The sequence below is a fragment of the Mesocricetus auratus genome, unplaced genomic scaffold (assembly GCF_017639785.1).
Source record: "Mesocricetus auratus isolate SY011 unplaced genomic scaffold, BCM_Maur_2.0 Super-Scaffold_100008, whole genome shotgun sequence".
Classification (NCBI taxonomy): domain Eukaryota; kingdom Metazoa; phylum Chordata; class Mammalia; order Rodentia; family Cricetidae; genus Mesocricetus; species Mesocricetus auratus.
In genome coordinates, this window is record NW_024429192.1 from 60,251,731 (window position 1) to 60,279,603 (window position 27,873).

At 43.6% G+C, this 27,873-nt stretch overlaps 1 protein-coding gene across 1 annotated transcript; it reads left to right on the forward strand.

Moving 5' to 3' along the window:
• On the forward strand, positions 1-27,247 carry Lsg1 (large 60S subunit nuclear export GTPase 1). The gene is made up of 14 exons (XM_040750980.1): positions 1-170; positions 1,800-1,926; positions 6,990-7,110; positions 7,674-7,760; positions 9,209-9,295; positions 14,739-14,799; positions 15,950-16,114; positions 17,919-18,311; positions 19,827-19,928; positions 20,011-20,154; positions 20,808-20,931; positions 23,435-23,514; positions 23,980-24,153; positions 26,799-27,247. The coding sequence occupies exons 1-14, from the start codon at positions 66-68 to the stop codon at positions 26,976-26,978; spliced, it is 1,950 nt and encodes a 649-aa protein (XP_040606914.1). The 5' UTR covers positions 1-65; the 3' UTR covers positions 26,979-27,247.
• The last annotated feature ends 626 nt before the right edge of the window (positions 27,248-27,873 follow it).

A 27,873-nucleotide genomic window follows, 5' to 3' on the forward strand; every position in this document is an offset into this window, starting at 1 on the left:
AGAGGCCTAATAACCAGAAACGTCTCGGGCTGCGAGCAGAAGGTTCCTACCGCTTTAGAGTTGACATGGGCCGGAGGAGAGCGCCGGGGAGCGGGAGCGGGTCTCTGGGCCGGGTACTTCTCCGGCATCAGACTCAGCGAAGCCGCAGCCACCGCCATACTGACTCCTGGGTAAGAAAATCCTTAGTATCCTTACCCTTTCCGTCTCGTTATGAGCGCCTCCATGCTACAAAAGTTGGAGCAAAGTCACTCCTGAGCAGGGTTTCGAAGCAGGTCCCTGCCGGCGCAGGGCCCAGAGGAACTCATGTGTGGTGAGGTGGGAATGAAAACGTGTACAGCCTTTCATGTCAGAACGTCTGCCGGTGTTTCATCTTTGCTCTAGAAGCCATGGCGCTCTTGGAAATTTCTAAAGAGAACATTATTTGTTATCTTAAAATTTTTTGAAACAGTCTCCGCATGCAGCCCAGGCTGGCCCAGGACTGTCTTCCTCCTGCCTCTGCCTGTAGAATACTGGGATTACAAGCCGTGATCACGCTTGGCTGGACCGATCGAGAACCGATTGGTTCCATCAAAAAAACCAATAACTCCGATCCCTGCTTTTCCTTGTGCTTCTCTCAAAGAATTAACGTTGTCTCTAGAAGCTTGGGGAAGAGCGTAGTAGAAGCCTTAAAAAGTAAACGAATGTAGAGATTATTTTAATTGCAGCACTCAGGAGGCAGAGATAGGCAGATCTCTATGAGTTCAAGGCCAGCCTGGTCTACATAATGACTTTAAGGTCCACCATGGCTACTGTGTTTTAAAAAAAAATGAAGTGGTTTGATTTTTTTTGTTGTTTATTGTCACTTTTATTCTCCAGAATATTTGAGAAAGTTCTGAGCTCTCATTAAGATCTTGTGTTGAAGTTATTTGTCGCTGGTGCTAATGTGACTTATGTCAGTCACACTATCCCATTTTCCAACCAGCCTGATAGTCTGAGGAATACACTCATGCTTCTTGGTGTTCAAGTCTGGACATTTGGCTATTGGTCGTCTAACTGACTTCATGGTGACTTATTGTTGTAGTAGACTTTGTGGAAGAGAGAGGCTGTTAACCTCTAAGTAAGCATATAACCAGATAGTACTTGTCAAACTCTGGGTTGTATGGGAAAGTCAGTTTAATAGTTTGCAACTAGATCTTTATTTTTAATGGTCATCCCAGCCAATCCAGACTTCCAGCCCTTGGGGTTTTAGGGTAGAGGAGACTAAGGATAAGTGGGGAATAGAACTCTAACACAATTCAGGATGGCGCTTAGACCTGTGGTCTCTGTGCCTCAGCTCCTGTGATGACAGCATGCATCACCCTGCCCGGCTTCAAAATATTCCTTCTCGTAAGTCCCTATGGAAACTTTTCAACTAAGTGGCTGGCAGAGTCAGTACATTCTGGGTTCTAGTTCTACCTCTCTACTCTAGACAAATTATTTTGCCTACTAAATAGTAAAATGGGAATGCAATAAAATTCAAAAGAGTCTGAAGATGACACTGAATGGTGGAAGGGAAGTACCCTTGCTGAGGTAGGAAAGTGTTCATTTAAATATTTGATCTGGGACTTTTACATTGCTGGATGTTGTTGCCATTGACAGCAAAGGTTTGAGTATTCTACTGAGCTATGCCCCAGCCTAACTGTCCTTAATTATCAGTAATGTACATTCTAGCAGTCAAAGCAACTTGAGGACATAGACCAGGACCAGCAAAGTTTAGCGCTGATTGGACGCTGAAAGTGGAGGAGAGCTGCTTTAATCTTTCTCCTGTGTTTTCCTCACAGTTGCACACGAGTGAACTCAATGATGGCTATGACTGGGGTCGTCTTAATCTCCAGTCAGTGACGGAACAGAGCTCCCTTGATGACTTTCTTGCAACTGCAGAACTTGCAGGGACTGAGTTTGTAGCTGGTAAGTGGTTTATTACTGAGTGCCTGTGACACTGGTATGAATGTCTGTCTTTAATCCAAAGGAAGTATGGGGAAGTTCCATGGTTGTGAGGGAAAGTCCACACTGGTTTTAATTCAACTCTAAAGAATATTTCAGATGTGGCCAGGGGTGCTGGCACACACCTGTAATCTCAGAACTCTGGAGACAGAGGTAGGCAGATCTCTATGAATCCCAGGCCAGCCAAGGTTACACAGTAAGACAGAACAAAAACCACTTCAGATTGTACATCCTCACATCAAGCTCGGTGCATATTGTTGCTGCTGTCAGGTACTGTGGTGTGGTGTACTTAGTCCCTGGTATGTGTGTGTTGGGGGGGGGGGCTGCGTTCTAAGCACTTAGAAGAGTAACCGACAGTATTGGAAGTTACTGCTCTAACTATAGTAAATGGCATACTGCTTAGCAAGTCTTTCATTCATTTGTTCAAAATGCCTTTATTTAACACCAGTTACTCTCAAACATTGTGCTAGCAACTCAGAATAATGTTAAAAGGTAAATTTATTGCTTTTAAATGTTTCAGAAGAAGTCTATAGAAAACAATGGGCCGTAAAAGATGGAACTCATGACTGGGTGGTGGTGGTGTATGCCTTTTATCCCAGCACTCAGGAAACAGAGGCAGGAGGATCTCTGTGAGTTCGAGACCAGCCTGGTCTACAGAGCAAGTTCCAGGACAGCCTCCAAAGCCACAGAGAAAGCCTTTATAGGTTTTTAGACAAGTAATGACATGGTTTCAAGTGTTGTTTTCTGTTGTGTTTTGTTTGGGGGGGTTGTTTTTGGAGGGTGTTCATACTTCCTGCCTCCTTGCTTTATGTAGTTATGGTACACGATATGTCTTAACATACACACGGGCGTACAGGTGACTTTCAAGCTGGTTGACAGATCTGTCACTACACGAGGTTCTTGTGTGTGGTAAGAGAGTCTAGTCTCTTGGTAGATGTCAAGTGACAGTCCACTATTCCTAGGTGAGGTCATCATGCTAATCATTACCTTCTAGAACTCCTCCTGCCTCATTACACTTTGCACTCTTTGGCCTTCTTTCTGTTTTTCCTCATCACTCCCTGTTTCTACATGCTCCGCCTTTTCAGTTGTACATAGGAGTGAGGCCACTTTCTCTGTGCCTAGCTTATTTCCATTAGTGTAATGTTCATCCACATTACAGATGTCGAGATTCTCTTGTCTTTAAAGGGTAAGAAATGCTCTTTTGTACATAATGTGCAGTTTGTTCCTTAGTATAATACAACTGTCCCTCAATGCCTGTAGAAATAGTCACAGCATACTCACCCCACCCCATTACACAGGTTCTTAATTCCCTTATATAAAAGGTCATAGCATTGTATAGAGCCTCTCCATGGCCTCCTGTATGGGGTGTGTGTGTGCGCACACGAGCACCTGAGTGTTTTACCTGTGTATGTATCTGTGCCCCAGGTCTACCTGGCCATGTCCGGCCCTTATGTCTATTTTTTAATTTTTTTTTTAAGACATGGTCCTTACTATAGTAGAAACCAGCCTTGTGCTTATTGTGTAAGCTAGTCTTACCCAGGCTTGTGATCCTCCTGCCTCACCATCCTAAGTGTGGGGTTGTAAGCATGTGTGATCCTCCTGCCTCACCATCCTAAGTGTGGGGTTGTAAGCATGTGCCACCACCTCAGTCCTTTGTTTGTTTGTTTGTTGGTTTGCCTATTTATTTATTTGAGGAACCTTTTTTCTGTTTTCTATAATTGCTGTTACAGGACTTCAATGTTGTAAAAATTGGCTGGTGGCTTTAAGGACAAAAGATGAATTAGGAGACATGTCTTAGTCAGATCTGGAGGAAGGAATGGGGACAGGAATGTTGGGTGCAAGAATAAGGCAGGCCAGCTGGGCAGAGTTGGTGAAGAGCAGGGAGTTGAGGGTAAACTATTGGATTTCAGCCTGGCACATTCACCTCACTCACTGCCCTTGCTGACATTACAAAGTTGATAAACAAATGTTGGTGAGGCTGTGGAGAAATTAGAACCTCATACATTGTTTATAAAATAGTGCAGCTCACTTAAAAGCTATGTTGGCAGTTTCTTAAAAGGTTAGAGTGAAATTGCCATGTAATCCAGCAGCTTCACTATGGATATATAACCAAGATAACCAAAAACATGTCTATGTAAACACTTGTACTTGGATGTTCTTAGTTGTATCATTTGCCAATAAAAAACAAAATGGAAGCTCCCTGATCTCTATTAGCTAATGATACACAAAATGTTGCACATCTATGCAATAGGGTATTATTTGACCACAAAGAAAAGGAAAGTTTCCTTTTCTGAATGTAGACTACTACATTCAGGACCTTTTAAAACATTCTGAACTGGGAATATAATTCAGTGGTAAGGCACTTGCCAAGCATGTGGAAAGTCCTGAGTTCAGTTCCCAGCAGCAGGAAAGAATAAAAACATATGATTCTATTGATATGAAAAGTCCAGAGTAGGCATATTTATAAAGACAGGATAGGGAATGGGAAGTACCTGGTAATAGATAACCATTTCTCTTTGAGGTTTCTGGCTGAATGTGGATTACCTCCGTAAAGTTAAATTTTAAAAGGTTCTTAGTACCCTTTGCCAGACAGAGCATTTGCATGTGGTTGTAGGTGGGTGGATGTGTGGGAGGGAAAGAGTGAGTGAATCATAGTTTGTGTTGTATGGATTGAAAAACAGTGCACGCCTTTAATCCCCATATGGCAAGTGGATCTCTGTGAGTTGGGCCAACTTATCTCCTAGTGAGTCCAGGACAGCCAGGGCTATACAGCGAGACCCTACTCCTCTGAAAGGAAGACTGTTGGGTTTGCAAGTTAGAAGAGGGGCAAGTTAGTGAGGTGAATGTGCCAAGCTGAAATCCAATAGTTTACCCTCAACTCCCTGCTCTTCACCAACTCTGCCCAGCTGGCCTGCCTTATTCTTGCACCCAACATTCCTGTCCCCATTCCTTCCTCCAGATCTGACTAAGACATGTCTCCTAATTCATCTTTTGTCTGTGAACCAGCACACTGCTCCGAGGGGCTCTTCTTGTGTTACTGGGCATCAATGACTCAGAGACCTTGTTCATAAACACACTCCTGACTCTGAATCTGCACTGGCGTAGACAGGCTGAACTATTGAGCAGCAGTTGAACGGAATGGATTTACTCCAGCTCTTAACATGAAAGATCTCCAAGGCCTATTGTCAGACAAAAAGACTAAGTTGTAGGCGGGTGCATTTCGTGTGGGTCATGAAAAGTACCTGACCAGGCTGCAGATATGCCTCAGAGGATGAAGCACGTCTGCCAACCCTCACACCCTGTGTTAGGTCCCCAGGACCCACATGGTAGAAGGAGAAACCCAACTCCATCAAGTTGGCTTCTGAACTCTACATGTACCATATTCCCCACCCCCATAAATAAAAATAAGGTGTATGTGACCAGCCTATGTATATACATGAATATTAGAAAAAGCTATTTGTAAGGTTACATGTTTAATTCAAGAGAGAGTCTTGGAGTGGCAGGGATAGAGTGAAGGCTGGAGCTCCCTCTGAGGCAGAAGGGAGGGTACTGAAGGAGTGCACATCTAGGGACCTGTGGAGCAATGGTGCCACCTAGCAGGCTTTGGTTGCCCCTTCATGGAGCTGATGACAAGGCTACCCTCAGGAAAGGGAAGGACAGAACAGTTGCCGCTTAGGGCCTGGAGCAGGTTAATCGAGCGCTAGAATGAGTTCCTCCTTCCATGAGAAGGCTGGGGTCTTAGCCTAGCCATTGCCATTCCAGGTAGCCATAGTCTGGTGTCATTTCCTATAGCAGTATACATCTCATGACACATGAGAAACAAAAACAGGTAAGTAGAGGTTAGTGTACAGTGGTGTAAGGAATCCAGCAGTGATTGAGTGCATGTACTTCCAGTTAATCAGCGAAAGACTTAGCTTTTGGAGGTGCCCAGTAGACTGAGTAAAAGGGCAGGAATCAAGGGGCTAAGTGGGGGTACAGTGGGCAGTCACCATCAGATGGAGATGCTAACTTTCTGTGGAAGGAAGCATCGGGGATGGGAAGTGGCTAGGGTCAGTTGAGCCTTATATGGGTGAGAGTCCGGCAGGTTAGCAGCAGTGTAGGTTACAAGAGTGCGGGATCTTACTTGGTGTTGTGATGGTTTGATGGTAGCAGGCTGCGGTCCTTGCTCAGGGTGAAGAGGATTGCTATGGAAGATGCTGGCTTTGAAATAGAGCTTTCACTTGCCACTTCAGGAGGAAGCGCAGTGCCTTCTCAGGTCTCTGCTCATGCAGTCTGGGTGGTAACTGAGTGGTGAAACTGGCTGCTCCAGCAGCCAAGGGTTAGAGCATGCATCTCTCCATTACTAGTTCACCCGGGATCAAGTCACTAATAATGACCATTAATACATATCTGTGTAAATTACAACCATAATAGTATGCTCGTTCTAAATGGAAGGAATGTCTTTTACTAAATCTTTGCCTCTACTCCTTTTAACATAAAACTATTCTACATATGTAAAATGAGGAAACTGTTACACTAATTCTTTATAATGCTTTCCCATTGTTACTGTTTCTATTTCCATGAAATCCACTCACCACATAGAATTTTGTAATGTGGTACCCAAAGAAGTCTTAGCATTGTGGAGGTTTTAGTGAGGTAGTGAAGATCTTTCTCTTGCAAAGTTATCTCTGTAGAAAAAAATTAATTTAAAAATTAACCCAAGAAGGCTTAAATTCTGTTTTAGGAAGTGGTTAGTGTTCAAGCTCATCAAAATGATCAGCGTTCAGTACTCTAAATTACCTGTTTTGGATTTGAGTCAGATTCTCATGTAGCCCAGGCTAACCTCAAACTCAGTTTGAATTCCTAGCTCCTGATCCTCCTGCCTCTCCCCAGTGCTGGGATTGCAGTTGAGGACCACTACACCCAGTCATCTGGTGCTAGGGGTGGAACTCAGGGCTCATGCCCTCTAGGCAGGCACTGCAGCATCTGATACATCCTCAGCCTCCAGATTGCATCATGACGAATAGCACTTTTCTTTTCTTGAATAGAGAAGCTTAATATCAAGTTCGTGCTCCCTGAAGCTAGAACTGGACTGCTGTCTTTTGAGGAGAGCCAGAGAATTAAAAAACTCCAGGAGGAAAACAGACAGTTCTTGTGTATACCGAGGAGGTACGTTGAACAAGAATTTAGATCATTAGAGGGCATAGAATGGGCCAGGCAGTAGTAGTGCACACCTTTATTCCCAGCACTTGGGAGTCGGGTGGATCTCCAAGTTCCAGGACAAAGTTACCTTGTCTCAAAATCACCCCCCCCCCAAAAAAAAAGACAGAATGGGGCTGGAGAGATGACTCGAGGTTAAGAGCACTGGCTGCTCTTCCAGAGGTCCTGAGTTCAATTCCCAGCAACCATATGATGGCTCACAACCATCTATAATGAGATCTGGTACCGTCTTCTGGTGTGCAAGAATACATGCAGGCAGAATATTGTATATATAGTAAATAAAGGATTAGATTACATGGCCGCTCACAGCTGTCTATAATTCCAGTTCTGGGGCATGTGATGCCCTCTTCTGGCCTCTGCAGGCACAAACAGTCAATACACATAAAATAATAAAAAAAATTATTAGTTGTTCATAATTTCCTACTTCTCAGCTGCCATTTGCATCCAAATTCTCTTTTTATTTTGGTAGATTATATATATATAAAATTTCTTCCCTTGTACGATTGTTTCAGACCCAATTGGGACAGAAAAACTAGCCCAGAAGAACTGAAACAGGCAGAAAAGGATAACTTCCTGAAATGGAGACGCCAGCTTGTCCGGTGAGTACTGGACTCTGAAGATTTGCCTGGAAGCCCTGGGTTTAGGCATTTTAGCTTGCACTGCCATTTGCCTCCTGAAGTTTTGATTCTTTTGAAGGGTAATACTGGGCCTGGTGAGATTACTCCACAGGTGGAAGCACCTGCTGCCAAGCTCGATGATCTGAGTTCCGTTCTCAAGACCCACATGGCAGAAGGAAAGAACCAACTTCCCCAAGTTATCCATTGGCCTCTAAACATGCACACTAAATAAATAAAGAAAATGCAATTTCAGGTGTGGGGAGGGTGGTAGTGTCTATTACAGGTGGGTTTGGGTGTATATATAGACAGCATTGCTGGGTGCATATGCAGCTGTGCACAAAGGTGCTTGGTGGTTATTCTGCTATATTCCTAGTCTTTTCTTATTATTTATTTTGTGTGTATGTGTTTGCCCGAGTGTGTGTTTGTGTATATGTGCACCATGTGCATACATTGTTAGAAGGGGGCATCAGATCCCCTGGGACTAAATGCTATGTGGGTGCTGTTAACTGTAGCTTGAAGTCTATAATTATTCTTAATAATGAAAGCCCAAAGACAGATTATTGGGGTTAAAGTTGAAGATCAGAAAAGCAAAGCAGCCAGCCACTAGAGTTCTCACCTCTACCAATACTCAGACCAAAGGGACGATCCTGTCCTCAGACTGCATCTCCAGACTGCACTGCTCCCCACACTGCAATAAGCTCCTGTCTCCTCCTGCCTTATATTCCTCTCTAGTATGGGATTAAAGGCATGGGATCCTAAGTGCTGAGATCACCTTTGTGTGAGCTCTGTTTCTCTTTTATACTGGATCAATTCCGTGTAGCTCAGAGCAGCCTTGACCCAACAGAGCTCTGTCTGCCTGTCTCCAAAATGCAGGGATTAAAAGTGTGTGCCACCACTGCCTGGCCTCTTTGGCTAACTCATGTGGCTAGCTTTGCACTCTTGATCTTCAGGCAAGCTTTATTTGTTAGATCATAAACAAAATATCACCATCTGTCTGGCCCCTTTTAGTTCCCTTCTGTGGCCCAGAGGTGCTCCTCTGAACATTCTTCTAGTAAAAGTTGTGGGAGAGAAACTCCTGCGGTATAAGGATAAAATTTGTGGAATATGACTAAGTTTTATTCTTGCATTGACTCACCAATGGGTATATGAAAGTGATTGGGTGGAGCCTGGTCTGGTGTGTAGGGCTGTAATTTCAGCTACTCAGAAGGCGGAGAAGGAAGACTGCAAGTTCTCAAGGCCTTCCTAGGCTACAAAGAGTAAGGGGGACTGGCATGTGGCTGAGTGGGAGAGCACTTGCCTGGCAAGGACCATAAACAGCAATAACTTGTAGTATTCGTATATGTATCTTCTTAACGTACTGAATTTGAGTGTTTATAATTCTTTAAAACTATTTTGATCAAGCAGAGACGTAACCTTCTCATTCTAAACAGGCTAGAAGAGGAACAGAAGTTGATATTGACTCCCTTTGAACGAAACTTGGACTTTTGGCGCCAACTCTGGAGGGTCATTGAGAGAAGGTAAGTAATATTTCCCTTGTTTAATGAAGACATTGCAGTGTTGTTTCTGAGCCTAATGTTGACTATGTTCCCAGCTCTGGATCCAGCAGGAGGGAGATTAAATTGCACATTGAGCTGTTGAGAACCGTGAAAAGCAGAAAGTGGTCCTGGCTAAACTATAAACAATCACAAAGCTAAACCACATACGTCTAAATCTGGGAAAGGAGCTTGTAAGGTGAGGGAGGTGTTCATAGCTGGGATGGAACTGAGAGAGGGAGAGAGAGCATAATCAGAGTGTACTATATGCAAGGATGAAACTTTTATAGGATGGAGAGATGACTCAGCAGTTAAAAGCTCTTGCTACTCTTTCAGAGGATCCAAGTTTGGCTCCTAGCACTCACATTAGATACCTCACAACCACTTGTAACTCCAGTGGCAAGGATCTGGCCTCCATGGCCACCTGTATACACTCACATAGACACATACACACAATTTAAAACACGTGTCTTTACGTCTTTTTTTGTTTTTAAGAACCTGAAAATATGATACTATATTTCATTTAAATTGTAGTGGGTGTTTTTGTTGTTGTTGTTTTTTAAGGTCTGGGAAGTAGTTGAGTTTTAGAACACTTACCTAACATGTGTAAGATCCTAGATTCATTCTTCGTACCAGGGGATAGATGAATGGGGATATGTATGCACACACACACAATCAGATGAGTACATTTGACAAGTGTGTAAGAATAGTGATAGGCCTGAATGATGACTCAACACTTAAGAGCACTTGTTGGACTTACAGAAGACCTGGGTTTGGTTCCCAGCACTACATGGCAGTTCATAGCTATCTCTATTTCCAGTTTCAGTGGAGCCAGCATCCTCTCCTGGCCTCCAAGGCATTGCAGATGCATTGTGCACAGACGTACATGCACCCGAACACTTACACGCATACAATGAAAATAAATAAGTCTCAAAATAAGTAAGTGAATAAATGAGTAAATGTTTGTATGAGGTGAGTTCTGGAGTACCTGTGGTTACTTCAGCCAATATACATTGAATGTTGTGTTCCTCCTGATAATATGGAAAACAGGAATGGAAAAGCTCAGCTTCTGAAGTATGTGCTGTGAGAGGAGACTGCTCAGCCAAGCTCCAGAGCAGTCCTTAAGCTCAGCACATGGTGCCTAGTGAAAGACCAGGGGCGGTGTGATTGTAGAGCGAAGACAGTGGGGTTAAAGCATTAGAGGGCATGATTGATAAGGATCAGGTTTGTTTTTGTTTGTTTTAGGGATAGGGTTTCTCTGTATAGTCCTGACTGTCCTGGAACTCACTCTATAGGCCAAGCTAGCCTCTGCCTCCCAAGTGCTGGGATTAAAGGCACCACCATGCCCAACCAAGGTGACTTTTTTTAAATTGATTTTTTTTATGAGTTGGGGTGGAAGGAAGATTCATTCTTTGCCTCATGCCACCAAGGAGAATTCCTGGATCATCATTCTCTATTTCTCTTCTTCTGTCTGGTTAGAAGACCATGTTCTTAAAAAGTTGTTTAATTACTTTCAAGGATTTAATAAGAGATGTTTGAGTTGTGTTTATTTCAAGTCCAGAAAATGTGCCTAGCAAGAACAGTCAGAAACAGGTTCATTTAATAGGGATTTGACTTTAACTTGTAAAAAATTGCATTTCTTTTTTGAAAAGAGTTAGATGGTGGCAGAACTTTGTGAATATTCTTAAAACCATGGAAAGGGATGAGTGAAGCCTCAGCTTTTTAAAGCCCCCGTACCTCCCACCCAGCAGAAGTTTGCTGCTAATGGCGGGTTCTGCAAAAGCTCCTCTTATGCTGAGTTTGGAGATCCTGAACTCTTCCCCTGGGGAGCTTTGGCTGAGCAGAATGGATTTGTGTCCTTCAGAGCAGTTGAGGATGGGTGTTGCTTATTTCCAAGGAACAGTGGGCACAAGCTCTGTAGTATACCCTGTTGACCTTGATGGAAGATACCAGTGCTTTCTACAGTTCCTTTTTCTGTTTATCCTGGCTTCTTCTGTTTACATATGAGGCTTCCTGAAATGATTGACACTTGTTTTCCATTCATATTTTATAATGAAGTATTAGAAAACTGTTTAGATGAAGTTTGCCTAGTGGTGAACATCTCTGTAGAGAGACTGGGCAGGGATCAGATGCGTTTGTTTGGAATACTCCCAGATGTTAGTATCTTTATATCTTTCCTTAGCACCTGTCAGGGGTTGTTGTTGTTGTTGTTTTTCTATACTTGTTTATTGTGCATGTGTGCCACATGCGTATGTGGTCAGAGAGCAACTCCAGGAAGTTGGATCTCTCTTTTCTAAAGAATTGAAATTGTGTGCTCAGGCTTGATGTCAGCACCTTTACTCACTGAGCCATCTCACCACACCCTGTGTGTTTCTTACAGTGAGAAGAAAGACAGACAGGGAGGAAGGAAAGATAAATTAAACACAGCATACCCAATCTATGGGAAAAGCCAATTCTAAGTGCCCACATTAAGGAATTGGGGGAGGGGAGCACAAGGTAGCAAATATCTTTAGTCCCAACTCTCCAGAGGCAGAGGTAGCTGGATCTCTTGAGTTCATGAGTTCAAGACCAGCCTGGTCTACATAGTGAGCTCTAGGTAGATTAAAAGCAGTAATTAAAATCAGGGCCAAAATTAATGGAAATAGAAAAAAAATCAATGAAATAGAGTTGATTCTTTTAAAAAATGATAAAGATGAACAAATTCTTTGCCAAATCAAATGAAAGAGAGAAGACTCATCAATAAAATTAGAGGCAAAGGGGGAACCATTATGACAGATAGCAATGAAATTTAGAAAATTGTTAGAACATACCTTAAAACTTATTGGAAAAATCTAAAAATGAATGAATAAATGAATTTCCAGAGCCGTGTGATGTAAACGAGTCGGGCATCTTCACAGGTCAATTTATGTTTAATCCCTCCTCTTAAACACCTCCCTTCCCCATCTTGTCCCATGCCCAAGTATCAGTTGGAGACGCTGCCAACCAGCCTGGGTGCTCAACTCTTGCTTGGGCCTCTGGGGTATAAACAGTCTTGCTTCTCACTGGTTAGACATTTCTGATGGCTGGCCATCATTCTTGCTCTTTAATGAGGGTCGTTACTTTTGTTCTTGTAGATTGTGGGGGGGGGCAAAAGTAACTATATATATTCAGTCTTCCATGACTAACAAACTTGTACTGTGGTTACTTTTTATGGCCCTAAGTTAACATCTGAATTCCCCAAAGTGAGTCTATTCATATTAAAAACTGGAGATTTAATTGGAGTACAGTAGTACTTGCTGAACCATTAGCATGTTTCCTTTTTAAAGTTTCCTATTACATTTAACTATTTATGAGTATCCACATGGTGGGGACAGACATTGACTGCCATGGCACACTTGTGGGAATCAGAGAATAACTTGTGAGAACTGGTTCTGTCCTACACCACACGGGTCAGGGTCTAACTCAGGTTATCAGACTTGACGGCATGTGCTTTTACTGACTGAGTCATCTTGTCAACCCATTCCTTAATAGAGCAGTATGTTTTAATCACACAATATGGGTTGTATCACATAGCAATAGACCTGAGTTATCCAAAAATATTAGCAAAGTGACTACTGCCACATCATTAACAGGAAATATTTTATTGATGTCTTCACTATAGCAGATGTCTCCTGTTTGCTAACAGACTGACTGAGCCATCTGTCTCTTTAATTTCAACAGCGGTTATCAAAAAAGATTTGATATATAACATGGAAGAAATGCAGGAAAGTGGGCTCAGGGCACGGAACATTCTCTTCCAGTGAGGTATTTTCACTGAGACTGTTACCTGATTGCCTCCAACAGTCTACCCTGGAATGTCTCCCTCCTGCTGATTTGAAGCTGTTTTTTTCCTTCTGTGTGTTGGTAGATAGAGCTAAGGTTTATTTGTCTAGTTGTGGTTTAGGCTATTAGTTTTTACAGTCATTTAGCTTAATTTGGTTTGAAAGTGAGTTTCACCCTGAAGGAGATACTGAAACTAGCTTAATTAGATAAATTTAAAACAGTCTGTTAAAAATTAGCAAATCTAAGCCAGCACATGCCTCTACTTGTAAGATGAGCACAGCAGATCCAGTTCAAGACCAGCATAGTGAATTCTGTGCCAATAGGATGAGGCCTTTGTCTGAAGAAACAGCAGTTGGCTGACCAAATTAGGATTTGGTGAGAGCACTATAGGATGATGTATCTTTTCAGTGGTAGCCATACGCCCTGGCCATCTTCCTAGCCACAGAGGCTGAAGGAAGAGAGGGAGTCTCAGAGACAGGAAGTAAGAGTTCCAAGGAGGAAATGCTGCAGTGTTGATCATGCTGGCTGTGTGTCCCTTCTACATCCAGCTGAACCCGAGGGGCTTGCTGTCAGCTGCAGAAAGCTGTCTTACTCTTCCTGTCACGTCTTACATGTATACTGACATCCATGCTTCACTGTGGCACCTTAAGCTGACACCTAGTTGTGTTTTATTGATTAAACACATCCTCTGAACCTATGGGTGATCATTGGCTAGGTGTAAGGTTTCCTCTTTGGCATCTTGGGTTTAAACACAATACTGACTTATAATGGGAGCTGTCAACAAATGACTAGTGTGAATTCAGATCAGACTGAGTACTTAGTAAACTTCACCTTGGGGTGGTTAGGATACTCCTATATGACCTGAAGTTAATAAAGGTTATAGTGGCAGGTTTAGCAGCACAATGTCATTCAAGCCCTCTAAACCAAATGAGTAGAATGAGGAAGAGTGTGGCCTCTGGTCCAGACAGCCTGGATACCCATTCTGGCTTCATCACTTACTAGCTGACTTCTGGCAGATTATATAAAAACTGAATAATTATGCCTTAAGGATTTAGTATGTCAGCTGCTTAATGTATGGAAAGTATTTCCCATTACCATTAATATATGGCAGTGGTTCCTTTTTTAAATATTTTTCTAACTTGAGGATTTTATACACACAATTTTTTTCTTTTGATAACCCGCTGAGTCCTATTTGTGCTCATGGGTATGGGAACCTCCACTGGAGCAAGGTTGGTGAGCCAGGAGCCACAGTCGTAAAGAAGACTGGCCCTCCTGAAGCCTTCATGTGAGCCCCTGTCCTACTCTAAGCTGGAGTGGGGACTGGGTTGATCTTGCTCAGGTCTCGTGCAGGCAGCCACACTGCTGAGTTCATTAGTGCACTGGTCCTGCCATATCTAGAAGACACTGCTTCACCCTGGTCCTCAACTTCTGGCTTTTACAGCCTTTCTGCCCCCTCTTCCTCAAGGGTCCCTGGACATTGAGGAAAGGAAGTGGGATGTGGCTGAGCATTCCACAGACACTAATTCTCTGCACTTAACCTGTTGTGAGTTTCTGTGCTACGTACTGTGTCAGTCAGTGGTCACTTTTACTTTACAGTAACTGGATTGTCTCACCTTTTCCCCCCCAGTGACATTGTGGTCCAGATAGTGGATGCTCGAAACCCACTCCTGTTTAGATGTGAGGATTTGGTAAGTAAAGTTTGACTTGGATCCTTGAACGGTTAAGAGAGGGCAGCATTGCTCACAGCAGTACCTGTGAGCAAGCATTCTGTCTTCTCTGACTTGTTTACTTAGTCTTCCCTCTCCTTGCAAGGTCAGGAGCCTGCATAATGCATTGCTTTAGACAGGTTTGCTCCAGAAGTAGTTTTCATCTGTAGAAAGCACAGAGATTTGCATGCCATGCTCGAGTTGCTGGGCTAGAAGGTACTTTATTGCTAGTCATTTGCTGGTCTCTTGCTTTTAGAAAACAGCAGTGAGGATGGAATTTTGCTTTTATTTAAGATATTCTAGTCACTTTAATCCACCTCACCAAGTTCTCCCTTTTTACATCTTATTACACCTATGCTATTTTACAAATGAACTAAGCTTATAAAATACAGAGTAGTACTAAGGCATAAAGATTAGTTAAAATGATGTAATACGTGAACCCATGACACTGTACATATGAGTGGTGTACATATTTTCATTTGAAGACTGTAAGGGTTTCTCTAAATTCATGAGTAACAAATCTTAGTGGTTCTTTTAAAGTTCTTTTCAGAGCTCACACAAAGGATCAATTAGTAGGATGTATCAAAATTTCTAATCTTTAAATTAGAAAGTGATTTAAGGGCTTCTTTTGAAGTGGTTCAGCAGGTCTAAAGGCACTTGCTGCACAAGCCCTGGTGACCTAAGTTTGACCCTTTGGACCCATGTAAAGGTAGGCCAAGAGAACTGACTCCTCAGTTCTCCGTTGACCTCCACCTACATGCTGTGTCATGCATGTGTGCATTTATCATTGTGCACACAATAATGAATACTTTTTTTAAGGATTTAAGCATGGTGTTGGCAGTGGCAGCACACGCCTTTAATCCCAACACTTGGGAGAAAGAGGCAGTCAGATCTCTGAGTTCAAGGCAAACCTGGTCTACAGAGGGAGTTTCAGATCAGCCAGGGCTACACAGAGAAACCCTGTCTCAAAAAACTCCAGAGAGGGAGGGAGGAAGGGGAGGGAGAAAGAGAGAATGGGGGGGATTTAAAATGGAGGGAGGCTATAAAGGCTTGAATTGGGAATCTCCAGTGTAGTTAACCTAGTATTTGTCTTACTTGTTTGAACAGACTGGAAATGCCTTTGTCTTTACAGGAATGTTATGTGAAGGAGGTAGATACCGCTAAGGAGAACGTTATCCTGATAAACAAGGCAGATTTGCTGACTTCTGAGCAGCGCCTTGCCTGGGCCTCGCACTTTGAAAAAGAAGGTGTGAAGGTTATTTTCTGGTCAGCTTTGGAAGAAACCCTTCACTCTAAGGTAACTGTCTCAAGGTGGATTTCAGTGATTACTTTGATTTGATTAATGTGCTTTGTTTATATTATCAATTTGTAAGAATTACTTTTGTATGGTGATTCTCCTCCCTCTGGTGCTGTGATTATAGGATAGCCTATAGAAAATACTTAGAATCTTCAATCAAATCATACTGAGTCTTTGTGATTTCAGATAATTGGAGATGTCCAGTGTCACATCTGGGACCTTAAGGAAGTTTCATAGTGGTTTTTTACTTACTTGCTTTTAAGAGAAACTTCTCAGTGCACACAGTAGAGCTCAAGGGTGTAGTAGTTTGTCAGGGTTTATCAGGATTTGAGTTTGTTTTTAAAGCAAACTCAATTTGAATTAAGATATATTATGCTAGTTCTTTTATCTTTAACCCACATTTTGCCAGAACAACTTCAAACAGTCATGGAATCTTTAATATTTAGAAGACACTTAGAGGTAATATTTTCCATCTTCTTTTTATCTATCAGTCATCTTTTGACTTTTTGATGGGTGTTAATGTAGGTACTATGCAGACTCAGTGTTGTTTAATCTCAGAGTAGTCAGAAGTATCTCTCTAAGTTCAAGACTAGCCTGGTCTATATAAAGAGTTCTATGACAGCCAGGGTTACACAGAGAGACCCTGTCTCAAGAAAAATTAAAAAATAAGTTCTGTGAATACAACCCTTTCTCTTGAATGAGCTCATAATTTACTGAGCTCTAAGCTCCAACTGAAAGAGGAAATTCCTTCCTCCACTTCCTGTCAGGTGATCATGTTATCTATCTCCCACTGACTAATTCTGGCTGAGGGTGTAACTCAGGAGAACAATGTTTCCTATGCAGAAGGCTCTGGGCTCTAACTCTATGATAATCATGTCAAGACCAGCCCGGCAACTCAATGATTTTTAATCTGTGACTTTGGAAAGTTCTTCCCTTCAGTAAAGCTAAAGTTAGCCCCCGATCTTTGATCTGAGAATTTATGCTTTGTCTTCTCAGTTCCTTCCTATACAGATTGTTCATTTTTTGCCTTCACGTGTCTCATACACACCATTTTTGGGGCTCTCATCTTGGTGCTTATCTGTTTCTTTTGGGACTACCACTAAAATTGATGGAACCTAATTGAACATATTTATTCCATGTGTTGTCTGCTAGGACACATGTGGATAATTTAAATTTCTAGAGCTGAGAAGATAGCTCAGTGGGTAAAGTGCTTGCCTTCAATTGTAATGGTCCCAGATAAGTGCCAATCTTGGCCAGCCAGGTGTTTTGGTGCATACCTTTAATCACAGTACTTGGGAGGCAGAGGCAGACAAACCTCAGTGGATTCAAGGCCAGCCTGACCTACATAGTAAGACCCTGTATTTAGTAGTAGTCGTACTGATAATGATAATGAAAATGAAAATAATAATAGCCAATTTAAGATGAAATTTTGCTACTTCAGAATTTCATACACAGGAGCCTACTTCATAGTACTTTTTGACTTATTCAAAGCATTTATAAAAGCAAAGCAAGGTTGGGAGTATAGCTCAGTGTTATAGTCTTGCTTCATATGCAGAAGCCCCTGGCTTAGTCTGAGCACAGCAGAAACAACAGCCAATGTGAAGATCTGCCTGCTGCCCTCCCTCGCTGGGGCACTCTGGAAATAGTCGTCCGACTATGTGCTCACACTGGACAGATTGCTGTGCTGCACCCATGTAACCACATGTCATCCAGCATACTTCCTGTTCTCCTTCAGTAGCTAGCCCCCTCAGTGAAAAGTACAGTTACACGGGTCTGAAGTTCTGGGTTTCTGTTATTTCATCAGGACCAAGAAAACGGTATTGCTGACGAAGCCAACAGAACTGAGTCTGAAAGCTCCAGTTTGGATGAGAATGAAATTCCCCGCAGTGATTTGCTCTCACTTAGTGAGGAGTCCGCCAGTGACGAAGGTGGCAGTGAGTATGAGGACTGTCAGGAGGAAGAGGAGGAAGACTGGCAGACATGTTCAGAAGAAGACAGCAGCCCTGAGGAAGAGGAAGGCTGTGGTCAGGACTGCAAGGAACAGTGTCCTGCCGATTCTGAGGCTCAGAACAGAAAAATGGAAAACCAGCAAATGAGCAATTGTAGCCACCTGGTATCGAAGCAGGAATTACTGGAACTTTTTAAGAAGCTACACACTGGGAAGAAGGTGAAAGATGGACAGCTAACTGTTGGGCTGGTAAGATGAAGTAAATCATAAAGCTGGCACCACATCACAGTCAGGTTTCTACATCATAGGGAACGTGCCCTCTGGATCCAACTCAAAGGAAGCATTTCTGAGTTTATATTGTTTACATACATGTTTCTAGTGAATGTATCTTACGGTCTTCTTCCAGTGCAGGTCCTTGTCACATCAGTTACTGAGAGACAAGAACAAGAAAGTTGTTGATGTTGTTGCCAGACTTCAGTGTGGTGTTCTGTTGACACCTGTGGTCCTTGCCAGCTTATACTGTTTCATATGCCATTAGGGAGAATCCCTGTCTTGGCCAGACAAAAACTGTGACAGATACTTTCATTGCATAAACATAACAAAAAGGGGGAAAGTAGATCACACCCCAACTAACTATATTACCTGATTTAAAGGTGGCTGTGGAACTGCCACACCCCAAGGAGACAATGTGGCTCTAGATGGCCCTTCTTTAGCTGGGGACCTGTGAGGGTTAGAGAAGGCATTTATAATGCAGTTCTTTCCAGGGAAACCAAACAGGGGAAGGAGGTCACAGCAGTAGTCTCTCAGCTTTTAAGTTAAAGTTAGGTGTACTAATCCTGATTGTGTCCAGCCTCTTCTGCATCCCACCACCTAAAATAAAGCAGCAGGCCTGTCTTATTATTAAATATATTAATCAATGTAGGATCTAAAGAGATGACTCAGCAACCGAGAGCACTGGCTACTTTTGCAGGGGACCTGGATTTAGTTCCCGGCACCCTCATGGCAGCTCACAGCTACCCATAATTCCAGCTCCAAGGGATCTGACACCCTCTCTGGCCTCTGAGCATGGCCTGCATGTGATACACACGCATAAATGAAGGCAAAACACCCTTACACATAAATAAAAATAAAAATCTTATTTTTAAAAAAGTGATGAGGCAAATGGGTTTTACTGTAGTGTACTACTAACTAAAGACCTGCGTTTGGGTTAGGCAGACATAGTCTTCCTAAATTTACAGTAGAATTAACCTGAACACAGAAGGTTTCTTAATTTCTCTGAGATTTAAGGCTATGTTCTCTGCGCCAAAAATTCATTTCCATGTGTATCAGAAAGCTGGGTTTGTCTATATATGCTTTGATGTCAAGAAATAGCGTAGCCTCCATTGCTCTCTGAGTTTTTTAACTGTGGGCATCATTCTGAGCAAAGCTTAACTTCCTGTTCTACAAACAACTCTGCATCGCCTGCCACATTTCTGCTGGGTGCTGACAGCTTTAGATGTTTGAAAGTCAGCTTCACCCCTTTGTTAAAGAAACAGCAAAATACCTACAAATGGAGCGTGGTGGGGCAGGCAGAGGGGATGAGACTTATTGTAGGGGCAACAGCAAAGTCCACAGAAACAAACTTCCTGAGTCAGACATGAGTCTATGAAGCTGAGAGACTTAGAGGTGAACAAGCAAACAGAGCATCTTTAAATCACCTTTCAGAGCAACCAAGCACTTTGGATAGTATTTCTACCACTCAGGTAACTTCCGGTTCTCTTCTAGGTGGGCTACCCTAATGTTGGTAAGAGCTCAACCATCAACACTATCATGGGCAACAAGAAAGTGTCTGTGTCTGCCACGCCTGGCCACACCAAGCATTTCCAGGTATTTTGAAGTTCTTTGCCACAGCATTACTCTTCCCCTCAATTGACATGTGCCCGTCATAACCTTGTTGTGTGTCTTTCAGACCCTGTATGTGGAGCCTGGCCTCTGCCTGTGTGACTGCCCGGGCCTGGTGATGCCATCCTTTGTGTCTACCAAAGCAGAGATGATTTGCAATGGGATCCTCCCAATTGACCAGATGAGAGATCACGTTCCACCCGTATCACTAATATCCTTTCTGTGTCAGCACCACTCTGGTTGTTAGTGTGTGCTAAGTAAGGCTTTGAGGAGATGTGAGGTATTGCCTTCTAGCAGCATCGTTGTAGGCATCAGAAACAAAGATATGATCCTTTGTAGCTCCATTGGGATATTCTCTTAGAGCTAGAGTTTGTTTACAATATTATTCCTTAAAGTTAATGTCTGTTTCAGAGATAATTGTTTTTAGATTTATTTATTTTTATTTTATGTGTGTGTTTGCCTGCATGTATGTCTGTGCACCACTTGCATGCCTTGTACCCTTGAAGGTCTCGAGAGAGCACTTGATCCTCTGGAACTGGAGTTACAAGTGTTCTTAACCACTGAACCATCTTGTTGTTTTTCAAGACTTGGTTTCTCTGTAGCCCTGGCTGTCCTGGAACTCCCTGAGATCCACCTTCCTCCACCTCCCAAGTGCTGGGATTAAAGGCGTGCACCACCACCACCCAGCGCCTTGTTATTTTAAAGAATGCATTTAATGTGATCACTGGTGTATAAGGCTGTTTAAATGGATAAGTAGTGTACTCTGTTTAGAAGGAGAACGTGTGTGAGAAGCAGCAAAAATAGTGTATTATATGCTGTGGGTGCATAGAGTCAGTTCAAGAGTGGATTCCTTGACTGGTTTACGTTTGCCAGAATATCCCACGACATGTTTTGGAAGCCACCTATGGTATTAACATTATAAAGCCTGGAGAAGATGAAGACCCCTACCGACCTCCAACCTCAGAAGAGCTGTTGACGGCCTATGGATGTAAGTTGTCATTGTAAATCACGGGCAGAATGGTTCGTAGAAGTTTGGAGAGGGTCACTAGGCATCAAACCCAGAGCTGGCATGAGCTACATTCCCCCGGTTTCATTCTAATGGCCTGTGCACTGATTTTCATCTGATACTTAAGATCAAGTCACTATTTCCTGTTTGTAAGAACAAACGACCATACATGTACAGTTGCCCAGACTACTGTCCAAACAAAGCTCTGGGTAGAATACAACCTCTAGCCATGAATTTTAAAGGCACTGCCAATGCCAAGTTCACTCCAATCTTATTTTGCATTTCTCTTTTAGGATGCATTATATTAACTGTGTGTGTGTGTGTTTCTCTTTTAGGATGCATTATATTAACGTGTGTGTGTGTGTGTGTGTGTGTGTGTGTGTGTGTGTGTGTGTGTGTGTGTGTGGTTATGTGTATGTGAGTGCTGGTGCCTGTGATAGTCAGCCATTGGAGTCCCTTGGAGCTGGAGTTACCTGTGCTTGTGAGCCGCTCAGAATGGGCGCTGGGAATCCAACTTTGATCCCTTAAGCCCTCTGCAGTAACGGCTCATGCTCTTTGCTACTGAACCATTTCCAGTGGCTACTTTGTATTTCTTTAATTTTGTCTTTGTTTCAGTTGGTCTCTTTATGTAACACTGGTCAGCCTGGAATTTGCAGAGATCTCCTGCCTTTGCCCCCTGAGTGCTAGGATTTAAGGAGCCCCAACACTCAGCTACTTTGTCTGTCTGTCTGTCTGTCTGTCCGCGTCTTCCTTCCTTTTTATGATTTTTTAAAGTTTTGTTTTCTATGTATGACTGTTTTGCTTACATGTGTGTCTGTGCATCATGTGTGTGCCTGGTACCTGAGGAGGCAGTGGATGCTCTGGAACTGGAGTTACAGACAGTTGTGAGCTGCCATGTGGACGCTGGGGATTGAACTCTGGTCCTCTGGGAGAGCAGTTAGTACTCTTTACTGCGAGCCACCTTTGCAGCCCTACTTTGTATTTCTTTAAATGCTGGTGAAGTTGAAACATTTTTTAAAACTTTTTACTGATTCTTTGTAGATGTCACATCATGCATCCTGATCCCTTTCATCTCCCAGTCCCTTCATATCCAGTCTCTGCCCTTTAAACCCCCCAGAAAATAAAATTTAAAAGAGAAAAAAAAGCAAAGACAAAAGTCTCAGCATGGAAGCTGGAATGTGACACAGTATACCCTTTAGTCTGTACATCTGCCCTTGCAAGTGTTCGTTGCAGTGAGTCATTGGTCTGCTTGGAGGCCTCTGGTTTCTGCTACACCCTTGATACTGGGCTCTCACTGGGACTCCTCTTGAATCTCCTGTTGTTGCCTTGTGTCATGGAGATCCTGCAGCTTTGGGTCTGCAGCTCTGGCCCCTTCACATGCCCCAGTGGTTTGTAGATGAGCTGGATGTTGGGGTGCAGTTGGAACTTCTTTGTCCCCAGGTTTGTTGGCCTTTATATACATGGATTTGGTTGGTTGGTTTGTCGGCTGATTTTTTTTCCCTATGCTTTGTCTTTATTTGTAAAGCTTGTCGTTTTCCCTATATGTAGCTAATTTCTGTGTAATCCTCCCCACCCCATGCCCACCTTCCACCATCACCATGTGCCATGCTTGCTTTCTTGGGCTCTATAAAGGGTGCAGTTATAATGCGGTATTTTTCCTTTGGGGCTAGCCTGTTTGGTGTTTTACATGTGGGGGTCTTCCTTGCTCCCAGAGAGCAAATGTGTAATACTTATTTTAACATTTAATTTTTTTAAGATTTTATTTTTAATGGGGGTGGGCTGCATGTGTCTCCATAGGGGTTGTGCCCTCAGTGGTCAGGCGCAGGATTGGAATTCCCTTGGGCTGGAATTCCAGGCAGCTGTGAGACACTGGACATGAAGCTGAGACCTGAGCTTGGGGCCTCTACAAGAGCAGTGCATGCTCTTAACCCTCTCTCCACACCAGCATTTAGGGCTTTTAGATATTTCTAAACTTATTTTTGTGACTGATGGGAATTAGGGTTCTAAATCTTTTCTGTTAAATTGAAAAGGCCACTATAGCTAGCATGTGCTGGGGCTGAGTTTTAAGCCCAGCATTTCTGCAAAAACAGCTGAGCTTTCTTTCCCCTTGCTACTCATTAAGTGAGATTTAGAGTGACTTCTTGGTGTGTTTGGAAAGCAGAAAATCAGATGTAGTTATTAAATTAGGGCATTTGCTGTGTTGCCTTTTGTTTTGCAGATAATATTCTCCTGCGGGTAGCCTCCATGGGTTAGATCAAGGGATAGAAGGAATAAGTGATTGTAAGAAACTGAACTTGGCTGTCACAATGCTAAGTGCTTAGATACTAGATAAACTGCAGAGTGTACTGTGTGTTAGCAAACATTGATGGTGCAACCTGTTTCCCAGTGAGGGCTGTGGGAAAGACCCCAGTGCACACCAGCTCAGTCGCTCCTGTTGTGATACAGCCTCCTGACTGAGCTCTCACACGGCTGCTTTCTCTCACAGGCATGCGAGGATTCATGACAGCACATGGACAGCCGGACCAGCCTCGATCCGCACGTTACATCCTGAAGGACTATGTTAAAGTAAGTGAACCTGTTCCCATTGCCCGCGAGCCAGTGAGTGAGCGAGCTCTCTTTTCTGTCACTGTGTCCTTAGCTCCTGGCAGCCTGTTGAGATATTTCTGCTGAGATGGGCTGAAACGCAGGCTGACTGTTTCTAGTGATGCTGGCGCTTGACCTGTGGGCCTCACACATCCTCAGCCCCAGCCCCAGGCCTCAGAAATGATCTTGATTTCAGACTCTAACCTAGTGTTCTTGGGCTCTGTGTCCTGACGTAGAAGAACACTGAGGACTGCTTGGTAGAATGAAGAGCATGTGAGGAAGTCACAGAGGAGGAGGGTCATTGTACACTCAGGGCTCTGGGGGGGAGCTGGGGTGTCAGGAGTTAGGACTCTGCAGTTGCTGCAGACCAAACTCAGCTTGCCAGAAAGCTGCTTCAACCTCTGCCTGGTTGGCACTTACCTTGAGGACTGTTGCTGTTGTCTGCAGGGGAAACTACTGTACTGCCACCCCCCTCCTGGAAGAGATCCTGTGGCGTTCCAGCATCAACACCAACAACTCCTGGAGAACAAAACAAAAGGTGAAGAAATACGGCTACAGCCGGGCAGAAACCAAAAAGCCAAACAGATTGAAAATGTAGTCGACAAAACCTTTTTCCATCAGGTAAGAAAAGGAGTCTGTAATTAATTTTAACTTCTTATCTAGTACATTTAAAAATTCAAAATGTTGGCTGTTTTAAAAGCAACTGGTGGACTGGAGAGGTGGCTCAGTGGTTAAAAGCACTTGCCACTCTTCCAGAGGACCTGGGTTTAGTTCCCAGCACCCACAGCACGAGGCCCACAGTCCCCTGTAACTCCAGCTCCCCGGGATCTAATACCCTCTTCCGGCCTTCATGGACACTGTAAGTTCACATAGCGCCCTTTTTTTCTGTGCATATGATGTTTTGCCTGCATCATGTGTGTCTCTGTGGAAGTCAGTTGAGGGCATGGGGTCCCTGCAAATGGACTTACTGATGGCTGTGAGCCGCCACCTGGGTCCTCTGCCACAGTCCCCACTGAGCTCTCTCTGCCCGCTCTTTTACTTTGGGTCTTACTTTGTGCCTCAAGCTGACCTTAGCTTCCCTGGTGCTGAGGTGACAGATGTGCATTGTCACATCTGGGTCCACATACAGTCTTCAGGTGTGCAGTAGTTTATGGTATATCCAGAGTTGTGTAGCCATTGTCAGAACCAGTTTTAGAATTTTATCACTCCAAAAAGGAACCCATACCATTGACATCTGCTCACTTGCCCCTCTAATCTGCTTTTTTCTGTGTGTGGGGTTGTCTGCTCTGACATTTCCCATGGGTGGAGTCATGCTGTGTGATCTTCTGTCCCTTTGTTTAGCTGTCCAAGGATCACCTGTGTTCTTTCATTACATATAAGTAAGTGTGAAGAGGTGCCAGAGTTCTTTTTCCCACTTACCAACTGATAGACGTTTAGGTGGTTTTCACATTTTTGGGTAATATGGTTAGGTCTAGGTGTGCATGTGTATGGTGTGTGGCCTCACATCTGAGATTTTATTTTAAATGGGGAACTGGAGTGCTTCGGTCGTTTGTAAAGCTGTGCTCTTAGCTTGTGCGGTGCAGCCAGACTCTCCAGAGTCTGTATGCTCGCCAGTAGTGCTGAGGGTTTCACAGCTCCACGCCTGTGCTGTGCTTCCCATTGCTGGTGCTGTTTCAGCCGTCTAAAGTAGTCTCTGGTTCAGCCTTTTCTTTCCCTGGCGCTTTCCACGGGCTCCCGACACCTTCGTGTTTTCTCTACAGAAATGAATTGTATAGCCATGCACTCACATGCTGAAGACTGTATCACTCCAAACAAGGTGTGGTGGTACACATCTGTCATCCCAGGACTTACATTCTGCTCCAGCATCCACACGTATGCAGCATGCACACAAGTACATAAGAAATAAGTGAATCAACATTAATAGTTTCTAAATCACCTCACCATAGTTGGTAGCTTTTGCCTTTTTTTTTTTTTTTTTTTTTTTTGGTTGGTTGGGTTTTGTTGTTATTTTTGGTTTTTCAAGACAAGGTTTCTCTGTGTAACATCTCTATATAACAGGTTATTTTGGAACTCACTCTGTAGACCAGGCTGGCCTTGAACTCACAGAGATCCACCTGCCTCTGCTTCCTAAGTGCTGGGTAATCCCCACCACACCCAGTGGCTGATAGAATTTTTTTCAATGTCAGGTTTATGTACATCAGTCATTTGGTTGTGTTTAATACACGTTTTCAATATTCTTTTTTGGATTTTTCGAGTCAGGGTTTCTCTGTGTAGCTTTGTATACCAGGCTGGCCTTGAACTCAGAGATCCACCTACCTCTGCCTCTGCCTCCCATGTGCTGGGATTAAAGGTGTGCACCACCATTGCCCAGCCATTTTCAATATTCTTTTTTTTTTTTTTTTTTTTTTTTGGTTTTATGAGACAGGGTTTCTCTGTATTGTTTTGGAGGCTGTCGGTCCAGCCTGGCCTTGAACTCACAGAGATCCGCCTGCCTCTGCCTCCCGAGTGCTGGGATTAAAGGCGTGCGCCACCACCGCCCAGCTCCATTTTCAATATTCTTAAAACAAATGGTTCAGTGGCTAAAAACATATGTTGCTCTTGCAAGGGACCTGGGTTTGGTTCCCAGTGCCCACAACTGTCATATGGGACATTCAGTTTGAATTTTCTAATGCTTGCAGATTTATTTCTGAAGGCATTGCATGAGAAAGCTGAAAGTTGCATTATGAATAATGTATTTTCAATAGAAGGGAGGGGGGCTGAAAGTGTCACCTTCACTTAATGTCCTATCTAAAACTTCACCCCTAAGAGAAATATTTTACTGTGTATGACAGTGACGGGATATTACTTTAAAATTCTCACATTATTAAATTGTATATTTCTTGAGCATCAGTGTCTAATGTGAGCTGAAGCAGCTTGAATCTTGACATCCATGGAGATTCAAGCTCTATGTGGTGGTTGAACACCTACAGTCTCAGCATTCAAAAGGCAGAGAATCAGGAATTCAGGCTTGCTTGGGCTGCACATTAAGACCTGACTCAAAAAAGAAAAATTCCCACAATAGTTTGAATTATGAAGGTTTTAGATGGTTTTAGATGACACTGGAAGCTATTGAACTAAACAGTAGGCAAGGAAGGCTGGGAAAGAGGTGAACTAGAGGCTGCTGGGAAGCCTAGTGTGAGGGATAGGGTATGGACAGGAGCCGAGGAGAGACACGTGCTGAGTGATCTGCAAAGGAAGCCTGTTCATGTCTCCTGTGTTTCCTCTAGGAGAATGTCAGAGCGCTCACCAAAGGGGTCCAGGCTGTGATGGGCTACAAGCCGGGGAGTGGCCTGCTGAGCGCCGCTGCTCTGAGTGCTGACAAGGTGACTGGGAAGCCCTGGAAAAAGCATGGCAACAGAAATAAAAAAGAGAAAAGTCGCAGGCTCTACAAGCACCTGGATATGTGAACTTGGCTCAACAGAAACGGCACCTGCACTGTGCAAGCGGACAGAGGCTAAACCACTGCTGCCCAAGGCGCTTTCCGGACACTGACGCTGTGGAGTGCACCTGAAGTCTGGACAGCTGACAGGCAGACTCCGTGGAAGCACCGATTCTGGCTGCAGTAGTCAGTGAGATGCCCCGAAGTCTCCAGAAAGCTGATGGAGTGTATGTAAATGTACATACAAGTGTATATTAACTTTGTTTTTGAAAGTTATTAAAATTAATTTGCCACTAATTGATGTTTTTATTGGCTTAAATAGGTGAACTGCCATTCATACACTTCATGTTATAATTTTAAATTTGCTAAATGTGACTAGGGGAGGGTCCGGAGAAATGGCTCAGCAGTTAAGAGCACTGGTTGCTCTTGGACCTAGTTTTTGTTCCTAACACCCACATGACCGCTCACAACCATCTATAGCTCCAGTTTCAGGGGATCCAATGACCTCTTCTGGCCTGGATGGGTACCAGGCACACACACATAGATATGGTTCACAGGCAGAGAGAGCTGACTGAGAATGGAGTGGGCATTAGAATCCTCAAATCCCACCCTCAGTGACACGCCTCCTCCATCAAGGCCACACCTAATCCTCAAACAGTGCTACCAACCCGGGACCAGCCATTCATATATATGAGCCTATGGGAGCCATTCAAACCAGCACTCAGGGTCTCCTCTATGAAGCAGAGAAAGCCCCAGTAAGTGAAGTCCTGAGGGAATGTGTGCTATGTAGTGGGCACACCCATTCCAAGGACCTCAAAGCCTTTGGCGAGCCCGTGGGCCTCACCCCAGAGGCTTTCCTTGTGATCTGTGGGAAGATATTGACAGTGATATAAAAAATGTCCACAGTAGCTTTCTCCTTGTGA